The 21,268-nt window shown below is 47.1% G+C and overlaps 2 protein-coding genes across 2 annotated transcripts in view; one reads left to right on the top strand and one right to left on the bottom strand.

Annotated features, from left to right (window-relative positions):
* The first annotated feature begins 3,704 nt into the window (after positions 1 to 3,704).
* On the top strand, positions 3,705 to 5,072 carry LOC133765332 (endogenous retrovirus group K member 7 Gag polyprotein-like). The gene has a single exon (XM_062198920.1). The coding sequence runs from the start codon at positions 3,705 to 3,707 to the stop codon at positions 5,070 to 5,072; it is 1,368 nt and encodes a 455-aa protein (XP_062054904.1).
* An 8,018-nt stretch (positions 5,073 to 13,090) lies between these two features.
* SCARB2 (scavenger receptor class B member 2) overlaps positions 13,091 to 21,268 on the bottom strand; it is a 61,669-nt gene continuing 53,491 nt past the window's right edge. The window contains exons 9-12 of the mRNA XM_062198651.1: positions 20,049 to 20,122; positions 18,314 to 18,365; positions 16,365 to 16,523; positions 13,091 to 15,774 (exon numbers count right to left, since the gene is read on the bottom strand). Coding sequence (XP_062054635.1) covers positions 15,736 to 15,774; positions 16,365 to 16,523; positions 18,314 to 18,365; positions 20,049 to 20,122 — 324 coding nt within the window. The 3' untranslated portion in view covers positions 13,091 to 15,735. The remainder of the gene's footprint in view (positions 15,775 to 16,364; positions 16,524 to 18,313; positions 18,366 to 20,048; positions 20,123 to 21,268) is intronic.

The raw sequence follows: 21,268 nt of genomic DNA, 5'->3' as shown, positions 1-21,268 counted from the left end.
GCTGCTCCTCTTCAGATCCAGCTCTCTGCTATGGCCTGGGATAGCAGTAGAATTTGGCCCAAGCCCTTGGACCCCTGCACCCATGTGGGAGACCCGGAAGAAGCACCTGGCTCCTGGCTTCCGATTGGCTCAGCTCTGGCCGTTGCGGCCATCTGGGGAGTGAACCAGCGGATGAAAGACTTCTCTCTCTCTCTGCCTCTCCTCTCTCTGTGTAACTCTGACTTTCAAATAAATAAATAAATAAATATTTTTAAAAAAAAAAAAAAGGGATAGAAAATAGAAGAGGGAACAAAAGTAAAAGACTTTTTCAAATAGTCTGGCACCAAGATAACAGTTCCAGGGAGAATATGGAGAAAAATCTGTCACTTAAAACCCTGCAAGATTTGGTTTCTGGGGCCGGCGCTGGGTGCAGCGCCTTAGAAGCCCAGGCCTGCAGCCTCGGCATCCCATATAGGTGCTGCTTCGAGTCCTGGCTGATCCACTTCCGATTCAGCTCTCTGCTATGGCCTGGTATAGCAATAGAATTTGGCCCAAGTCCTTGGGCCCCTGCACCCACGTGGGAGACCTGGAAGAAGCTCCTGGCTCCTGGCTTTGGATCAGATCAGCTCAGTCATTTGGGGAGTGAACCAGCGGATGGAAGACCTCTTTCTCTGTCTCTACCTCTCTCTCTAACTCTTTCAAATAAATAAAAATAAATCTTAAAAGTTTGGGCCTCTTCCTGCCATCATTCGTTGATTCACAATTTATTGAGTCCTGTGATGGGCCTGTCACTGTTCTGGGCACGAAACCAGAGAGGCATGGTTTGTGCCTTTATGAATGTATAGTTGAGTGTGGGAAAGCCAGATGCTAAGTATAGAATACAGCTGTGCTGGCTGCTCCAAAAGGCAGTACAAGGGAGGAAGTCATTAAATAATTCAAGAAAATTTCCCACAGCTGACCAAGACTTTTCTGGATTGAATTGGCTCTCAGATGCTCACTATAATGAATGAAAATAGACCCACACTGAGGTACATTGTGAGAAAAAAAAAAAAAAAACAGAACCAAGGAGGCACAGCTTTCAAAGAGCACTTAACAGGTCACAAAAGATCAGGAGTCAAATGACTTTGTACTGCTCCATGCCAACATGAGCTATAGGGAAATGCCTTTGGACTTCTGTATTTTCACCAGTGAAAACCCAAGAAAGAAGATGATCATTAATTTTCAATGCATGGAGAAATTAAAACTCATGCAGGCTAGGAGAACTTGTTCAAACCCATCCAGGTCATCAGTGGGAGGCTAAGCCTTGTTGCCTCTCAGTCTGGCTCCCCTGTCCTTTGTGGTCTCCTGTGCTGGCTCCATACATTCAGTAGCTGTTTAATCTCTGTGGAAACTACTTCCAGCCTGGAGTTCTACTTCCAGCAAGTTCCGGATCAGCTGTGAAGGGAGAACTGAGACACTTGTAGACAAGAGAGTTCTAAAACAAAACACCTGTCTTTCAGGCAGTTGCTGGCATCAACCATGAGGAGAAGACATGATATACAGGGGCTCTAACAGAGGAAACAGATCCCAGGAAGATGCTGGTCCAGGCTGTACCAGGTCAGATTCTGGGGAAGGCTTCTTCATCAGCATGAACAAGCAGAGAGCGAGAGACCCCGCAGGAAGGTGGGGCACGAACGGGTGACAAAGGCATGGAAAACCAAGCAATACGGCAGTTCACAATGGTGAAAGACAAAGGAAAAGGTTGCCATGTGACTCAGTTGTGGGCAGCTTCTGCCTACTCCCCAGGACATTAAGCTGTACATGTATGTAGCCAAAGTTATGGCCTATGTGTATTTGAAAGATGGGGAGATGCAAAGAATATGTGTTATATCTTAACGTTAGCCATCGCAAAGCACACCGGACACCGGAGTAAGGGAAAGGGTTTATTGGGGAACTCCCTGCAACTGTGCCAGCCAGGCTTCCCCTTGTCTGATACCTTCAGGGGGAAAACAGGAGTTTTTAGTATTTACATCCATAAAGTCTTTTGTTTCAGGAGGAGATGTGTGAAGACAAAGACCCATCTCCTTAAAAACCCCCAGCCTCAACCGGACTGCGCACTCAGCCCTCCGCCACTCTGCTGAGCCGCCCGCCTGGCCTGGCCAGGTGTATTCTCTCCACTCAACCACGTAACCCCGCTCTCCCCCAGTCTGAGCAACTGTGCACTCTCTCTCAGGCTCTGTCTGGAGAGGTGCCCATCCGTTCTAATGGATGTCCCTGCCCTAATAAACCTTGCTATTCTTGCGCGAAGACAAGGACCCTGCAGTTCTCTGGTAACAACAGCAAGTGATTGGGAAAAAAGCAGGAGTTTGGTTAAATTGTTGCAGTTATACAAAGGAATATTATTCAGCTAGGGGAAAATGCTGTTTATGCACTGATAAGAAAGATCTCGCAGGTGAATTACGCAAAGAACAATGCAGATTGTGGGCATTGTCAGGGAGAGGGTCCTGAGAAGAGCTGGCTGCTGGGCTGAGCACGGGCATTAAGAAGTGTGCAGAGACCCCTCCAGTGAGCCCGACATGGCAGCCAGGTGCAGGCTGCTACCTGTTTTTGGAAAACACAATTTTGTCAGACCGTGACAAACTTCCAGAATTGTTTCCCGCTGTGTCCCAGTCCTCCGCCTACACGGTCGCAGCAGCCTGTGCAGTGCAGAGAGCCAGGCGGTCGGGCTCTGAGCTGGGGGCTTCATTCTGGCTTGCTTGCTGGAGAAGCAGGTGGCCGCAGCTGGGGTCCGCCTCCTCCTAGCAAAGGGGCTGTCCCCAAGCTCAGCTGTCCCTCCCCCCTCCTCCCTCGTCTTCCCCCAGGCAGTGGAGCAGCTGGGTGCTCCTGGAAACTGGAAGCACCCCAAGCACAAACCCACTGCTGCTCTGTTGCTTGTGGAGCCCCCCCCCCCCCCCGACACTGAGAAGGCTGTGTCTTCACGTTTGCCCTGGAAGGAGGGGCCCACGCTCATCTCGCTGAGGCCGGCAGAGCTCTGGCCCTCGCCTCAGCTCTCCTGGGGTTACAGTGGGCCTGGCCCTGCGCATGTGTATTCTCTCCCCCCTCCCAGAAAGCCCCACCCTTACCTCATGCTAGGGGCTATGCGGAATTGCTCCTCGGGGGTGGTACAGGGGAGGACACCCACCTTGCATGCCAAGGTGGAATGCCAAAGGCACCTGCTAGCATTAGGCCCCCTAATGCATCTCTGTAGGCTGCCCATAAACAAGTCATAGACAAGTCAAGGTCAGGCTTGGCTTGTGGAATTCCTGGGATGAGAAAGCCACTGTACTCCCATGTTGAAGGAGGATGATTAAACAAGAGCACTCTGCTAAAATTAACTATGTTGTGACTGTGTTGCCGAAAGCCCGATAAGTTGCTTGCCTGTGTTGCTAACTTCTGTGTTGCCTTGAGCTGCAGCTGGTTATGTATAAAATATTGCTGAGACGCTGCAATAAACGAGCCTTGATCAGTCTTGTTGTCTTGGCTCCATTCTCTGCGCCCTTGTCCCTCTTTTCATTCCCACGCCCCCATTCAGGTTCCATTCGACTGGTGCTGCTGGCCCGCACAGGTGGCGCCCGAACAGGGACCTGGATTACGGGGAATAACGTGAGGAACCCTACCTGAAAGGCCAAGGCGACAATAGAACAATGGAAGGAAGCAGGTAAGTACCCGATTCCTCTTGCCTCCGGATAAGGTGAAAAAGGGGCATTATGGGACAAGCTCAAGGTAAGCAAGACGTGATAAAGGCTGTAAAAACTTTACTGCAGACGCAAGGAATAGGGTTAAAAAAGCGAGCCATAGAACAGTTCACTGATGCTATAGAAACAGTTTTTCCTTGGTTCGCAGAAGAAGGGGTAGTGGATGAGCAACACTGGAATTTGCTCGGAAAAGACTTAAATGCGTATTTACAAAAAAACGGGCCGGAATCCCTGCCGGTAATTACATTTTCTCTATGGTCTCTTATTAAGGAGACTCTGGCACAGCAAAAGGATAAAACACTCCTTCAGGGTGCTCTAAGTTTTCTACAGGAAAAAATAGAGGCGGCTCGGAGCCAATCTTCCCAGAGAGGTGATGAGGAAGTGGATGAGCCTCCCCAGAGTCCTAGGAAAGAGGAACCTTCTTTTCCATGGGCTCCTCCTTCGGAGCTGTCGCCATTACACACTGAGGTACTTGAATTAAAACAACAGATAACCCAACAATCTCAGTCAATAAAGCCTTCCCCTTCCGCCTTTCTAAAGTCGGGAGTTAATAAATCGTTGTATCCCGAAAAAGGTGTAGAACAAGTGATACGTGAGGCTGTCCAACGAGGAGAACCAGGGGCTGATCAGCTCTTAGGGGCTCTCCCAGTAGAAGAATTTATGGAACAGGGGCAGGCCATGAGAAGACATCACCCTGTTCCATTTAAAATTTTAAAAGACTTAAAAGCTGCCTGTGATGCCTATGGTCCTACTGCTCCCTACACTCGGACGTTGCTTGATAGTCTTGCTCAAACTGTGCTGGCTCCCGCAGACTGGAAAACTATTGCTCGTGCATGCTTGTCAGGAGCAGATTACTTATTGTGGAGATCTGAGTTCTTTGATCAATGCCGGCATACAGCCAGATTAAATGCACAAGGAGGAAATGACAATTGGGATTCTGACATGTTAGCAGGGCAAGGTGCATATGAGGATATTCAGCAGCAGGTAAGACAACCGATTGCTGTTTTTCAGCAAACTGCGGCCGCTGCACGACGAGCTTGGAATATCTTACCCACAAAGGGAGCAAAGATAGGTGAATCATTGTCAAAGACTGTCCAGGGCCCTGATGAACCATACTCAGAGTTTGTCAACCGCTTGCTACAGGTGGCTGTAAAGATATTTGGTGACCCCCAGGCAGGATTGGATTTTGTAACACAGTTAGCATATGAGAATGCTAATATACCATGCAAACAGGCTATTCGACCTTATAGAAAAAGAACTGATTTAGATGGATACATTAAAATCTGCATCTATCAGTCCATCCTATATACAGGGTCTAGTGATGGCCGCTGCCTTGCAGGGAATGTCATTACAGGAATCAGCCCGAAGGATAATAACTGATAAAAAGGGGTGTTTTAGATGTGGAAAAAAGGGTCACCTGCATAGAGACTGCCCCCAAAATAATAATAATAAAAGGAGACTCCCACCAGGGATGTGCCCAAAATGTAAAAGAGGAAAACACTGGGCTAATGAGTGCCGATCCAAAATGGATAAAAATGGCAGACCTCTTGTTGGTACTAATTTGGGAAACTGGAAGAGGGGCTCGCCCCAGGCCCCGAACCAGAACCAGAAAACCCAACAAATTTTTGGGGCCGTGACATTTGTTCCTTAGCAAAACACCCTAAATCTATCAATTCCCTCCAGAGAGCCCAGAAGGAAGTGCAGGATTGGACCTCAGTGCCACCTCCTATACAGTATTGACCCCTGAAATGGGCCCACAAGTCCTCCCTACTGGAATTTACGACCCTTGGCCAACCAGTTTTTTTGGCTTTCTACTGGGTAGGAGTAGTACAACTATGAAAGGATTGCAAGTTTTTCCTGGAGTTATAGACGCTGACTTTACTGGTGAAATAAGAATTATGGCTCAAGCCAATAATGTAATTGTAACCTTAACTCCAGGACAACGTATTGCCCAATTAATTTTGCTCCCCTTATCTCCGATTGGTAAATCCTTTTCAAATAAAAGAGGAAATAAAGGTTTTGGATCTTCTGATGCTTATTGGATACAACCTATAACTAAGGACCGACCAATGTTTTCCTTAAAACTAAATGGAAAATTATTTAAGGGCCTTTTGGATGCTGGAGCTTATGTCTCCATTATTTCAGCAGCAAACTGGCCCACAAATTGGAAAAAGGAAATTACTATGACTCAATTGCGAGGTATTGGTCAGAGTCAGGGACTAGAACAAAGTTCAGAGTTGTTACAGTGGGAAGATGAAGCAGGCAATACAGGCACATTTCAACCATATATTTTAGAAGGACTGCCCATTAACCTTTGGGGGCGAGATGTTTTGACACAAATGGGGGCTTTAATGTGTAGTCCAAATGAAATAGTTACCGCTAATATGCTTCAACAGGGCCACCTGCCGGTCAAAGGTTTAGGCAAGCAACAACAAGGCATCACATCTCCAATTACTTTAACTGTTAATCCTGACCAAAGGGGCTTAGGTTTCCCTTGATGGCCACTGATCAACCAGTGCCCCATGCGGAAAAAATAAAGTGGAAATCAGATAGATGCTCCCGTGTGGGTGGCTCAGTGGCCTTTACCACAGGAAAAGATAAATGCTGCACAGATATTGGAGCAAGAACAGTTAACAGCAGGACATATAGTTCCTTCTAATTCTCCTTGGAATAGTCCTATTTTAGTTATCAAAAAGAAATCTTGGAGATGGCAGTTGCTTCAGGACCTTAAGGCAGTTCATGCTACTATGGAAGTTATGGGGGCTTTGCAACCAAGTTTATTGCTGCCTACTACAATTCCAAAAGACTCTTATATTGCAATAATAGATTTAAAAGGTTGTTTTTATACAATACCTTTACATCCAGAAGATTGACCCCAATTTGTTTTCAGTGTTCCATCAGTAAATTTTAAAGAGCCTATGAAAAGATATCAATGAAGAGTTTTGCCCCAAGGGACGGGGAATAGCTCTATGCTGTGTCAATAATTTGTTGCTGCCACTCTCAAAAAAATTCGTAAGACATATAGTAATTTATATATTATACATTATATGGATGACATTTTGATAGCTGGACCTGAGGAATTTTTGGTGATGCAATGTCAGTTATTCACCTCTGGTCTTATTATAGCCCCTGAAAAAAATGCAATTTCAATATCCTTATCAATTTCTAGGCTTCCAATTATACCCACGAAAAATGCTTCCACAGAAAGTCACTTTGCGATTTGATTCTTTACGGACTTTAAATGATTTTCAAAAACTTCTAGGAGATATTAATTGGCTTCGTCCCCATCTTCACCTCACAACAGGAGACCTTAAACCTTTATTTGATATTCTAAAGGGAGATAGTTCCCCCAATTCCCAACGAGTGCTTACCCCCGCAGCACGGCTGGCTTTGGAAAAAGTACAACAGGCCTTATCTCAGAGTTTTGTTTCTTATACTGATTATAATCAGCCTTTAATTCTTATTATTTTGGTTACAGATTATTTACCCACCGCTTTGTTGTGGCAAGAGGCTCCTTTGCTTTGGATATATTTACAAGCTACCCCTAAAAAGAATGTCGTACCATATTATAATGCAACAGCTGAGATTATAGCTAAAGGGAGATTAGAATGTAGAAGAATATTTGGAATAGTGCCGACATGCATATGTCAACCATATACTAACAAACAGCTTATATGGCTCCTGTCTTTCACTGAGGACTGGCCTCTTGCATTAGCTTCTTTTTCAGGACACGTTCATAATAATTACCCAGCAGATAAAGTATTGCAGTTTTTACGACAACATCCCTGTGTGTTCCCATGAAACACTAGCTTTCAACCTTTAGAGAATGCTGCTTTGATATTTACCGACGGTTCCAACACTGGCCAAGTTTCTGTAATTTGTGACGGTCACTGTACAGTTATTAACACCCCTTTCTTGTCTCCACATGGTAGAATTAGCTCCTGTTGCACTTGCATTGCAGTCTACTTTGGATGTAGGGGTTAACATACACCGACAGCAAATATGTGTCTTATCAGTACCTCATTTAGAAACTTGTTCATTTTTTCCTGAGTCCTCTGCTGCTTCTCCTTTGTTTTCTTGCATATGCACTATCATTCGACAACGTACCTGCCCTTTTTTTATAGGTCATATCCGAGCACATTCTAATCTCCCTGGGCCTTTAGTAGACGGTAATCGATTAGCAGACTCTACTGAGACAGCTACAAAAGATCACGCTTTTCATCATGTAAATGCTTGTACGTTACGTTTAAAACACAAAATTACTCAACATGTTCGACAAATTGTAAAATCTTGTTCTACTTGCTCCACCCTGTACCTCCACCAGTACCTCATTATGGAATTAACCCTCGCGGTTTGTTTCCCAATCAACTGTGGCAGATGGATATCACCCACTCCATGGAATTTGGTAAACAAAAATATATACATGTGTCTACTGATACCTGTTCTGGATTTATTTTTGCTTCCTTACATACAGGTGAAGCTACAAAACATGTCATCACCCATTGCTTACAAGCTTTTGCTTCCCTAGGAACTCCAAAACAGATTAAAACTTTTAAAACTTTTTGTGCAACCTTTTCTATGTTTCATGTTACTGGCATTCCCAAGTATAATCCTCAAGGCCAAGGCTTTGTTGAACGTGCACATAATACTTTAAAGCAATATTTAAATAAAATAAAAAAGGGGGAGTATGGAGTTTCCACCCATTCTCCTAATAAATGGCTTTCACATGCTTTATTAATTCTAAATTTTCTTATATTGGACAAAGATGGTCGTTCTGCAGCTGATCGACACTGGTATCCACAAACAGTGGTGAATAGAGCAATGGTGAAAGGGAGGGCTCCTACCACAATCAATGGAATGGACCTGATCCGGTACTGGTATGGGGACGAGGGCATGTTTGTTTTTTCTCAAAAGGATGATGCGGTGCGATGGCTGCCGGAGCGGTTGGTGTGACAGGTGGATATCCTCCCAGCGACGCCCCCTCGGGACGTTGCTAACGATCGGAATCTTCCTGAAGACAGATGAATCCTGTCATTTATCCATAAACCAGGCCAATGTCACTGTCTCTGTGGGCACTCCAGTGATTTTAAATTGTTCTTGTGTATCCTAATGGGACTGGCCAAGCAGGGTTTGTGCAGTGGGTACACAACAATCAAACTGTGTTTTGTGGCGGAAAACACATAACCCGTGGGTGGTCCAATATGACCAATCAAAGAGAAAAAATACTGATTTTAGTATAACAAAATTGGCCATATAATCAGATGCAGGGGTATATTCTTGTTAATTTTGGAAAAAGAACTTCCCTAATGATGTCCTTAATGGAACCGTCAATGTCACTTTGTTAATGCTTCTTTTTCTACAGAATCTAGCAATTTTTGGTTGCATTTGGCCGCAACAACTAACACTTCTTCCTTTTGTGTTAATACAGCTGATTCTCCTTCTTGTCTTCTTACCAATAATCTTATAGGAATACCCTCTTCTAGGGAGGAGTTTACTAATATAACAGGCCTCAATATAACTTCCCTTGAAATAGATAATGTTACTTGCTTATTATTTACTGTACCACAGCAACTCAACCGCACTAACTACAGGGAATTTCATTTGTTGAGTGGGACGCAGGCTCCTAAGGGATGGGTTTTGTTATGCAGCCAATATGCCTTTACATCGTTAGCCCCTGATATTTTCCGCAACTGCTCATTGGGCCGTGTGGCCCCGATGCTGACATCCGTAGTTCCAAAGACACGAAGGCGACGTTCATTGCCTGAGAACTGTAACAGCAACCTCATCTTGATAGGAGAGGACCCTGCCCTTGCCATGGCTGTATCAGTAGTCGGTGTTCCTGGACTGGCTTTTGGAAATAACCATGGACTGCGAAGGCTTGCATGTTTGGTGACCAAATCAATTAGTCTTGCTGCTGCTGCATTATCCAGTCTGGCAGAAGAAGTGGATCAAGTTCGCTCGGGAGTACTTTTAAATCGTGCTGCTATTGATTACTTATTATTGAAAGATCATATGGGCTGTGAATTTGTACCTGGGGGATGTTGTTTTAACATTACTAACAATGTGCCATATATAGAGTCTGTTATTGATAAACTTTATCGCTTCTCGGCCTTTTGGCTAAGATCAAGTGTGTGATAAACTTAAGAGTGAAATGCAACATATGTTTATTACTAACCCACTAACATTTGGAGGGTTTCAATGGATTCATTGGTTACTAATGTTGGCTGGGCTGGACTGCTACTGCTTTTCCTACTTTGTATGGGATGTTTTCCGTGTGTTCTGTAGTTTCTGCTAACTTTACTGCAGTCTGTATGGACTGAGATTCATCATTTAAAACTTCGTACCAAACCTCCTTTGCAATCAAAATAATTGGTACTTGGCTGTATGTTTCATCTCTCGCCTAATGTCAAGCTGGAATGGTCCTCAGAGACGGGTAAGACACTCAGCATCCTGTACCAACCTAAGACAGGGCTCTAGGCCAAGCTGCCAGAGTTACCAATGACGGGTAAGGACAGGATGACTGAGGGCAACCTAAGACAGAGGCCATTCCCAATTAAATAAAAGAGGGGGAGATGTAGACAGCCCATAAACAAGTCATGGACAAGTCAAGGTCAGTCTTGGCTTGTGGAATTCCTGGGATGAGAAAGCCACTGTACTCCCATGTTGAAGGAGGATGATTAAACAAGAGCACTCTGCTAAAATTAACTATGTTGTGACTGTGTTGCCGAAAGCCCGATAAGTTCTTGCCTGTGTTGCTAACTTCTGTGTTGCCTTGAGCTCAGCTGGTTATGTATAAAATATCGCTGAGATGCTGGAATAAACGAGCCTTGATCAGCCTTGTTGTCTTGGCTCCATTCTCTGCGCCCTTGTCCCTCTTTTCATTCCCACGCCCCCATTCAGGTTCTGTTCGACTGGTGCGGCTGGCCTGCACACATCTCCCTGCATCCACGCTGTCTCTGTTCCCATTCATTCCGCAGCCTGCAGATAGAGTGGGTCTTTCTAAAAAAATCTGTGGTCTCCTCTTCTGCCCATAATCCAAATAAAACTCCTCCAGTAGCTTCCTGCTGGCCTTAACATAGACCAAAGTACCGAAGCCTCGGTAGGGCTCACCCAACACCAGCCCTGTTCTGCAGCCTCTTCTCCCAGCATCCCTTGCTCCCTGAACTCCTGCCAAGCATCTCGGCTGCTGCAGAAGCCAGGTGCCCTCCTGCTCCTGGGCACCACCTCACGTGCCCTGTCCAGAATGTTTTGTCTCCTGGACTCCAACTCCTACTTGTGCTCCCTGAGCATGTGGGAACTTTAATTTTAGATCCCTCTGTAGGATTATGTGGTTACTGGTTTCTGCCTTAGCCCCTGAGATCCATACATCTCCATTGGGTCACCCATAGCTTAGTTTCCATTTATAAAACCTGGCAGAAAGTAGGTACTCAGTACAATTAGTTGAACATATTCTTAGGTACAATGGAGAAAGAAGCCAGGCCCCAAATACCTCTTACTACCTGATTCCACTTATATTAAATGCCCAGAAAAAGCAAATCTACAGAGACAGAAAGTAGATTACTGAATGGTTGCCGGTGGCTAGGATAGGGAACAGGGGGTGGTTGTAACCTGGTGTGAGGGATTTTATTGAGGTGATGAAAGTATCCAATTGTACAACTCAGTAAATGTGCAAAAAATCATTGTGTTGTACATTTTATTTATTTTTTAAAGATTTTATTTATTTATTTGAGAGGTAGAGTTACAGAGAGAGTGAGACAGAAAGGTCTTCCATTCACTGGTTCACTCCCCAAATGTCTGCAATCAGCCAGAGCTGGGCCGATTCAAAGCCAGGAGCCAGGAACCTCCTCCCTCTGGGTGCAGGGGCCCAAGCACTTGGGCCATCTTCCACTGCTTTCCCAGGCCATCAGCAGAGAGCTGGATGGGAAGTGGAGCAGCGGGAGTGAACTGGCGTCCACATGGGAGCCAGTACCTCAGGTGGAGGCTTAGCCTACTATGCCACAGCCCTGGCCCCTGTATTGTACATTTTAAATGGGTGTTTTATGGCATGTAAATTGTACTTCAAAAAAGGTGTTCAAAAGTAAATATGGTTGGATAAATGAAAGAACATAGTTATAGAAAAAAGGCTCCTTACATTAAGTGTATCCATTTTCATTACATACCACATTTTTAAAAATTATTGTTTGTGGATATATGGCTCAATACCTCACTGTTCTTTTCAATGCATTTTCTGGATTTTAAATAATTAGGCTTCGTACATTATAATAGCTATCTCCATATACCTTTTTTTGAAAATATTTGTTGATTTATTTGAAAGTCAGAGATACATAGAGAGAGGAGAGGCAGAGAGAGAGAGAGAGAGAGAGAGAGAAAGAGAAAGACCTTCCATCTGCTGGTTCACTCCCCAAATGACTGCAATGGCCAGAGCTGAGCCGATTTGAAACCAAGAGACAGGAGCCTCTTCTGGGTCTTCCACGCAGGTGCAGGGACCCAAGCACTTGGGCCATCTTCTACTGCTTTCCCAGGCCATTGCAGAGAGCTGGATTGGAAGTGGAGCAGCCAGGACTCGAACTGGTGCCCATATGGGATGCTAGCACTGCAGGCAGCGGCTTTACTCACTACGACACAGCGCCGGCCCCTCCATATACCTTTGAGTAAGGAGAAACAGGTACAAGGGGCTTCCCCTATGACATGAGCCAGCTGATAGCAGATCTGGGATTTCCAAGAAGTCTGTATGTTAGGGATCAAGTGTCCCTGATATTTAAGGACATCTGTGACACTGACCTGGATACTCTATGACTGATCTGGATTCACTCTGGTTTCAGAAATAAGATGCACTTTAGAATGGGGACGGTTTTAGAGGTTGCTCTGAGGTTTTGGACTAACACCTTTCGCTCAAACATTCCTAGAAACAAAACCCTGGTCCCTCTCCAGGAGCTCCGATACCACAGAACCCTTCTGGAGGACTGGTCTGGATTCAGTTACGCTTACCTGGAAGCAGACCTGAGCAAGGATGTTCGTGCAGGTAGAAGCTTGGGGAGGGGCAGCAGGGAGGCCGTGGGGAGATGCTTCCGGGGATGAGCTACCATGGAGAGACAACGGTTCCCGCCGTGGGCAGTCCTGGTGGAGCAGCCACTGAGAATGAGACCCTGAGGGCTGGGACACTGACCAGCTGACTCCTACCCCTGGAATCCACTCCCCTGAGGCTCCACGGGGCGTTTCTAGGGCTCTGGAGAAAACTCTTCATGGAAAAGCAGAGAACGAACAGCACCTGCTGCTTGTCAGGTGAAACAAGCTGGCGTCAGAGGTGGCCTGAGCGGCATAACTCACGGCCGTCGGTCCAGGGCGTCTTTCAAACGAGACTCCGTGACCAGTGGCCACACAATGACATCGACTCCCACTGCTGTTTTATATAAAGTGTTTTTATTAGTGAAACATTTCATTGCATCAAGAGGAGCAGGAAACAAGTCAATCAGATGAAATGAACCAGGTTTGTAGGCTACATGAAGTGCGTTCTGATTAGTGTTTTCTTTTACAGGCACAGGCCACTTCCTGCAGTCACCCTGCCCAGAAGGCCCCGTCTGGGGATCCCTGCTGCAGAACTCAGACCTCAAGCGATTTCAATTCAAACTCAGCCCCCTCTAAGTAAGAACCCCAATAGGGGTTAGTCATGTAGTACTTGTTCCACTTGACCCTTAGTGCTCTTCCTAGAACACGAGGCAAGAAAGTGTAGTGGGGAAAAATATGGAGCTGAAAGTGACAAAGCCCATGTCCTGCCCCGGGCGCTGCTCCCAATGTTCCCTGAGAGGAGTGAGTGAAGCTCTCTGTCTCGGTTTCTCTGGAAGTTGGGCATCACAGGTTGGGCCACCTGCATTCTGGGATCCTGACAATGCTGACAATGGGGGGAGGGGGGTTCTTTCCAGGATAATGGCTGCAAGAGAATGAGCACGAGGAAGTTTATTTTCAACCTAAAACCAAATTGGAACATTCATTCTTCTGAACCAAGTCAGAATTCTGACTTCAGTTTTTGGGTTTGTGGGGGCCTTTTGGAAGGAAAGTAAATCAATGTGATTGTAAGCCAAGTACCTATTCAGAATCAGACACAGACATGCCTGTGCGAAGTTCAGGCTCAATGTGTGCACGATTCACTGCCATCCTCCACTGCTTTTACAAATGTCCCTTCAAGGACGGTTACATCCTGAACACAGGACTGAACCAATGAGCGTGCACTGGCTTACCAATTTGATTAGCGTGGATAAGTAGCGGCAGGAGTTAGGCATGGCAATTATCTCGTTGAATACTGATACATTCCAAAAATAGTAGATGTTTAGCATTCCTGAAGACCAATTATTTTCAGTTTTATTTTTTACATTTTGGCAATTCGGGGCACCTAAAAATCCTACCTTGATTTATCGAGAAGTCGAGAGCTGAATGAATCCACCCTTCAGGAAGGGTAACCTGTCACATACTGTGTTAGTGTAGAGAAAGGGAAGACTGGATGTGCTAAGCTCAAGGGACCTTTACCTGCATAAAGGGAGAAGCAGCTATGAAGGCCAGGGCTTCCTCTTTCATTTGCTTACACCAAAATCCAGTCTTAAACAAAGAAGCTTCTAGAATGATTCAGTAATTAAGAAATTCTGTAAGCACTGCGCCAGGTTAACTATACCGGCTTCTCAATTGAAAATGAGTGGTGACTTCTGACAATCAAAATGCCCTACGATCTGCTTGAATGCTTAACACCGTGGTGTTCGGTGGAGCCCAGTGCTCCGGCTGAGGCCACACCGAAAGCCAAGGAGACTTCTGAGTTCTGCTTCTGTTCCCAGAAGACCTTGCCTTCCAGCACTTTCGTGTAATATTTTCAAGCCTCATCATGCTGTCGGCAAAATGATTGTCATGGGAAGTGTAGGGCGCGTTTTTCTCTGTTCAGTGACAGCAAGTCCAAAAAACACTGGAAGAAACCCAATCTGAGAAAAGATCGGATTAAAAAAACTATTTCAAAGCTACAAAGAAGCCTTGCCCAGAAGAAATGTCACTGTGGTCTAGTCAGACAGAAAGTTCCGTGTAACTTAGTCTTTGGGTGGATGGATTTCCTATATTCCAGTTTTACAAATAATCACTCACTAGTACTGGGAAGTACTCAATAAAATTGCAACCAACACAGAAGCAAGGTTGGCAGGTGACTGGGGAGGTTACTGATTGCATTCTCCCAGAAGCATCTTCCTACATCAAGATCATTGTGACTAAAACCACACCACTTAACTGTCCACAAGTGCTGTAACTAGCAGGGAGCCCTGCTCTACACGAAACAGCTGTACTCACCATCCCCAGCATTACGTAGGCATCACTTACACATCTCGGTTCACAAAAGTTCAAAGTTCACCACTTCGCCTTAGGAGTCCCAACCCACCCAGTCCCTTCCCTGCCAGGCTCCTACCCAGTACAGAGCAGAGTTCTTTTCCCGGGGGAATTATGAACTGAAGATGAGCATAAAAGGCAATACGTAGTATCTTAAAAAGCAGAAAGCAGGTGCGTTAGAATGGTGATTTGGATGAGGCTACCAGTGTACCCTGGGTTCCAAACTCTTATTTACTTCAGTTTTGGGAGTGAAATGGAGGAACAGAACACAAAATGGTACACATGGATTCTGAGCCCAAAGTTTGGTAAATGAAGCAAACTGAGTAAGGTTAGACCAAGCAGCACAAAAAGTGGTGCAGAGACATTAAATCCACAGCAGTGCTCACAGAGTTCTGGAGCTACCAACACCCAACGACAACAAAAAACTAAAGGAGCTCATTAAATACCTGCTAGACACATGAGAAAACAATTTCAGAGCACGTGATTTTATGAAGCACAATGGCCAGCATTGTCAGCCCGTCTGTCCATCAACCTCTGGCCAGAATGCTCGCAACACCTGCCGGCACGGCGTCTTCCCTCCCTTCCCCAGGCCACAGCCCGTGAGGACGCGGAGGCCGTGCCCAGCTGTGGTCTAGGTCAGGACCACGCAGGCTGAGTGCCTTCTCCAAGCTCAGCGGTGGTCCCCGTCCACTTAGGTTCTTATGAGAGGCGCTCTTTCATCTGCCGTTCCCTGAGACAGAGGGGCAAACACGCAGGGAATCAGATGTTGATGGCACAGGCTTCTCCCCCAGGTGTGAAAAGCTGGGGCAGGGATGGAGGCTGAGGAAGGTGGGAGGAGAGACTGATAGGAGGGAGGCTTGCTCCCCCTCCTCTCTTCCCTTCCGTCCCCTCTGCCCCCTCTTCTCTCTCCTCCCCCCTCCCCTCTCCCAGCACCTTATTCTTTAAGACTCAGCCCTGACCTCCTCCAGGAGGCCTTCTCTGACCACCCCCTTGCCCCATGCCCCAGCAGCGCCTGTCTGCGCTGGCCCAGGTCCCCCCTCCCTGCTCTCACACCTACTAGAGAATGGTGTCTCAGAGGTGGTAGGTCCTCAATAATGACTTGCAGAACCCCTGAAGATGGCTAACTGCAGGTGAGATAATTCACACCTTCATGCTTCCCTTGGGGTCCGGCAGTAATGCAACCACAAAATCACCGTGCCCAGCAAAACCCCCCCAGAATCCATCCTCATGCCCGGCTGACAGCCCTTCAAGGAAGCACAGCTGAGGCATTGCCCAGGTAAAGTCACACATAAGGGAGAGGTTCCTTCAGCCGGTACTTACCTCATCCATCGACCCCTGTCCTCGGCACGCAAGCCAGGTGAAGACCAAACCCAGGAGCACACCCAGGGCCATGATGATGTAGGGGACGTTGGTGATAATCAGAGTCGTGTTAATCACAGACTTGAGTCGCCTTGCAGACTCTTTATCAAGGAGAACACTCTGGAGGGGCAAGAAGACAGGGTTCCCTTGGAGACCGTGGTCCAGGCTGCAAGGGTTTTTTTCTTTTTTTGCTACACCTTTCTTTCAAATCATTAGTCACAATTTGCATGTGCCCTTCCCTTACACACCCGAGTATCCGGGGGGCATCTATGCATCCATCTCTTTTTTTCTGAAGATATTGATTTCTCTTAACACAGGTTGGAAAAAGGAGGGGGAACACACGCAGAAATACCGATAATATCATCTTCTGTTTTGTATCACACAATCCCAACTCATCCTTCAGCCCGGTTAACGGCCCCTCGCTAAGCTTCCATCTCACAGGCATCACCTGGGGATCTCCCAGTGACTGAGGTCTTTGACAGCACGATGCAGCCTCAGCCACCTCCACGCTGGGATCAGCACCCAGCACCCAGCACCCAGTAGGTCCCTGCTCAATGACTGTCCAGCTATCAGAATGAATGAGTGAAACTTTCAAAACAATGGTGGGTAGGCAGGCGGTTGGCCTACTAGTGAAGACACCTGTGTGCCACATCGGAGTGCCTGAGTTCAAGTCCCAGCTCCCAGCTTTCTTCTGTTTCAGACACTGAGAGGCAGCAGGTGATGGGTCAAGTACTCATCCACGGGTGAGGCCCTGGATTGAGTTCCTACCTCCTGGCTTCAGTCTGGCCCAGCCCTGGCCATGGTAGGCATTTTGAGAGTGAACCAGAGGGTAGGAAGTCAATCTTTCTCTCTCTCTCTCTCTTTCTCTATTTTTTTAAATGGTGTATAAATATATAAATGTTCTCTTGGATCCATTATGAAAGTATGACTTTTCTCTTGGTTACAGCTACGGTAATGAGGGCCAGCGAGTGTCGAGGAAGCTGTGGGACAAGGGAGAACTCGGGCATGCTGACAACTAAGGAAGTGTCCTGGAACAACATTTCTGCATCCAGAGCCCAGGGATCATCACCCCCGCGTCCTAGGTAAGGGATCTGAGGGATTTCTTTCCATAAAACTGCGGGCAGCAATTCCTCCTTAGCTTAGGCTTCATTTTCACTGCACTGAGCAGCAGGCCTGGGCTCTCGGGCAGCTCTTGCAGTAATGGGCCGGGGCCCCTCTGGCTCAGTTTCCTCCTCAGTCCGAAGGCAGAGGGGACGCCTCTCTCTTCCTAGAGGAGGAAAATCAAACTCTTTCCAGGAGGCAGCCAAGGCACAAGGCTTCACTCCCTGGCCCTGCGCTCAATCTACTTCTCAACGAAGACGTGAAGCAAAAGTTGTGAGGAGGGGCCCTCCGCTGAGCAAGGGCTACAAACACGAGCAGGCAGAAAAGGGGCCTTGTGCATCTTCGGAAACTCTTATTTACATTCCCGCCCCACACACCACACAAGGGTCCCTCTAAAAATTCACGGCCAGTGTAATCAAAAGAGACGTTTATTTGGGTGCAAAAACGTCTTGCAATTTCCGTGAACTTTTTGAGGACCTTGTGTAAGGATGGCCCGGAAGTAATAACAAGCAGGTCCTAAACATTGGCAAGTGCACGAGCAGGAAGCAGGAGTGGAGCAGCCAGGACTCAAACCAGCCACTCCAATATGGGATGCAGGTGTCCCAATCCAAGCAGCAACTTAACCCTATACCGAATGCTCACCCCTGTCGCCTGCATAAGTAAATAAACACAAACACTTTTTTAAATAAACTTTTCCCTCTTTTTTAATAACTTCAGTTAGGCAGAGCTACAAGAGCAGATGTCACAGTGGAAGTTTTCCAGGATGGGACAGCTACAGCATACAGGTGTCTCCCACTGGGAGGACTTACCTCGTTGAGATACATCACTGGGAAAACCATGGTTCTGATGTCCCCTGTTTCACTACGAAGACAAAGAGTGAGATTATTTCATAGTCATCCTTGTCCTGGCACACTCACCCGGACAGACACCTGTGCATGGCAACTATAGCGCATTGACTTCATTAAATTACCTGGAATCCACTGCAGGCTTCTTCGCTGTCTTTGCAACTACAGATCAATTGGAAGTCAATGGCAGCCTAGCAGCGCACATACTGCACATTTATTATGTCATGTTTTTATCAAAACAGAAGATACTGAAAGCAAATTCTTCTCCCCAGAGTGAGCACAGGGAAGACCACAGCCAGCCCAACAATGTTGATTCCTCAGAATGTTCTGGAATTAGGCGGTGTACCAGCTGTCTTCAGAACAAGGGCCAGTGGGGGCTGACCACGTGTCAGCCCAGCCCTGAGTGTTTGGAGACATTACCACATTCAATTCTTACAGCAGTCGCACACAGTAAGTACTAGGGTCTCAGGTTCACAGAAGACAAAATTGCAGCTCAGAGAGGCTAGGTAATTTGTCCAAGGTCACCAGGAGTAAGTGGTGGAGCCAGCATTGTTACTCTGATTCCAGGATTCCATCTCCTAACTGAATAAATGATGCAAGGGTCCTTCAAAAAGTTCACGGAAAATGGAATGAAAAAACGAGTTCAGGGGTAGATGTCTGGCTTAGCAGTCAATACGCCACCTGAGACACCCACATCTCAAATCAGGGCGCCAGGTTTTCAGCCCCAGCTCTGCTGATCCAGCTTCTTGCTGATGTACACCCGGAGGCAGTGGGTGAGCGACCCCCAGATGACAGCTGTCTTTCTCTCCCCCCTTCTCTCTCTTCCTCTTAAATAAATAACATTTAAAAGTACTTTATAACAATGCATCATTTAAAAAAGGTAAGGTTTTTTGGTGCAAAGATGTTGAAATCCACGCATAGGTTTTTCATCACATATATTCCCCATGAACTCTTTGAAGGCCTTTTATACTGTCCGAGAAGCTGGCAAAAGGGATTCTTACAAACCACTTTTGCTTCTTAGTAAGGTCCATGACATGGAGGGTTAAATCTGGCCCATTCCATTAGCAAAAGAGACCACTTTTCATTGATTGGCAGGTAGCTGGAGGATATTATATATAGTTTTGCATCTTGTTCTTTTTTTATTCAACATTGTAGTTTCCAAAAGATTCCCACTGCACAGTCTGAGCTGCACTTTTACTTAGGGAGCGGGCTGAAGATGGAGCAGAAGAGGAAAGGCTGGATTCAAGAGCCTGTTTTCATTGCCCAAATGAGAGCTTGTTGCTGGCGCCAGGGAGGACCCATGAGAGCAGAGAGGAGGAGAGGCAGCCAGAGTCCCGGTGGGCGAGGGGACTGCTCAGTGGCATCCACGCAACCCCATTCCCTGGATGAGACCCAGCACATCACTTAACCTCTGTGCCTCACTTTGCTCATCTGCAAAATGGGGGCAGTGCCGACTCCAAGTTGCTGCATGCAAAGTGCTTAGAACAGTGCCTGAGCCATGGAGAGCGCCTGCAGTGCTTGATTAAATACAACCAGGGAACGCAAGACCCGGGCAGCCACGGAAGAGCGGATCGTGCCCTGGCCCTGAGGGGCAGTGGGGGCAGAGTTCAAGCGGGCTGTGCTCCTCTCCTACATCAACCCTCGGGAAAGCCACCGTAGCAAACGACTCTCCGCCTCCGTAGAGGGAAGTGGAACTTACAGGAAGTCATCTAATTTCTTGACATAAATGTTGATCTGGAACCTCTTGGCTGCTCGTAGGATAATTCCAGTCAACTGCAAATCAGAGACGTGAGAAGGAAACGTTAGGACTGATGGAACTGCAGACAGAGCTCTTTCACTGGGGCACGCTTTCTGTGTGGTCCTGATAAATGGGCGGCCATGACCGTGACTGGTGGGCAGAGCGGGACAAGGAAAGCGGATCCTCAGAACAGAAGAACTGTGGGTTGGCTTGGGTAGACCAAGGCTTCTCGAACTTCAATATGGACGTCGGTCCTTGGGAAGCTCATAAAATACAAACTCGGATTCAGATTCGGATTCGGACTAACAAGCTCCCAGGAGGCTGCCACTTCGAGCAGCCAAGTCCCAAGGACTCCAGCCGGACGGGGATGCCATAGCTCCCTGCTGGCTCTGGATCTGCAGGCAGCTGTCAGAGGGCCAGGAGGAGGAGGGCGGTCTCCGCCGGAGAATGATGCCCAAGTCCGGCGCCCACCCACAGAGCCCACGCGAGGCTGCAGTACTACCTCCCCAGGCCAGCTCCTCCCCGGCCCTGAGGTTAGGCACTGTGCTTTCTCCTGGTGACAAGCACCACTCACACTCTGGATGAAAGGGCACTGACTGATGGCTACGAGAAAAAAGGGAGCAAGCCACAGCGGACCTCATTGGCCGAAGGGTAAGATCCCTGGTTTCTCAGATACAACAGCCAGGAATGTGGCCACGACTGAGGTGCCCCGTGCAGCGTGGTGTTGAAAAAATGCTCTCATACTGCTTTAGTGTTCCTTGGTGCCCAGAGCCTCCAGAACCAAGAATCTTAGCTCTGGTCGAAGTTCGACAGTGACAGGCTCTCCCGGTACCCACATCCTGGCAGTATGGTCTTAGTTTTCTCCTCTATGAGTGCAGGGTTAAAGTGGATGTATGGGGCCCGCATTTGGTGTAGTAGGTAAAGCCACCGCCTGAGATGCTGGCATCCCATGTGGGCGCCAGTTCGAGCCTCAGCTGTGCCACTTCTGATCCAGCTCCTTGCCATGGCCTGGGAAAAGCAGCAGAAGATGACCCAAGTCCTTAGGCCCCTGTACCCACATGGGAGACCTGGAAGAAGCTCCTGGCTCCTGGCTTCGGCCTGACTCAGCCCTGCCTGTTGCAGCCGGAGGATGAAAGATCAATTTCTCTCTCTCTCTCTGACTTTTAAATAAATAAATCTTT

This window comes from Lepus europaeus, chromosome 8 (assembly GCF_033115175.1).
Source record: "Lepus europaeus isolate LE1 chromosome 8, mLepTim1.pri, whole genome shotgun sequence".
NCBI classification, from domain to species: Eukaryota; Metazoa; Chordata; class Mammalia; order Lagomorpha; family Leporidae; genus Lepus; species Lepus europaeus.
This window is presented reverse-complemented; position numbering and strand designations above follow the sequence as displayed.

Excerpts from the sequence above, each read along its gene's own strand:
- LOC133765332 (XM_062198920.1), top strand. The coding sequence starts at position 3,705 with ATGGGACAAGCTCAAGGTAAGCAAGACGTGATAAAGGCTGTAAAAACT.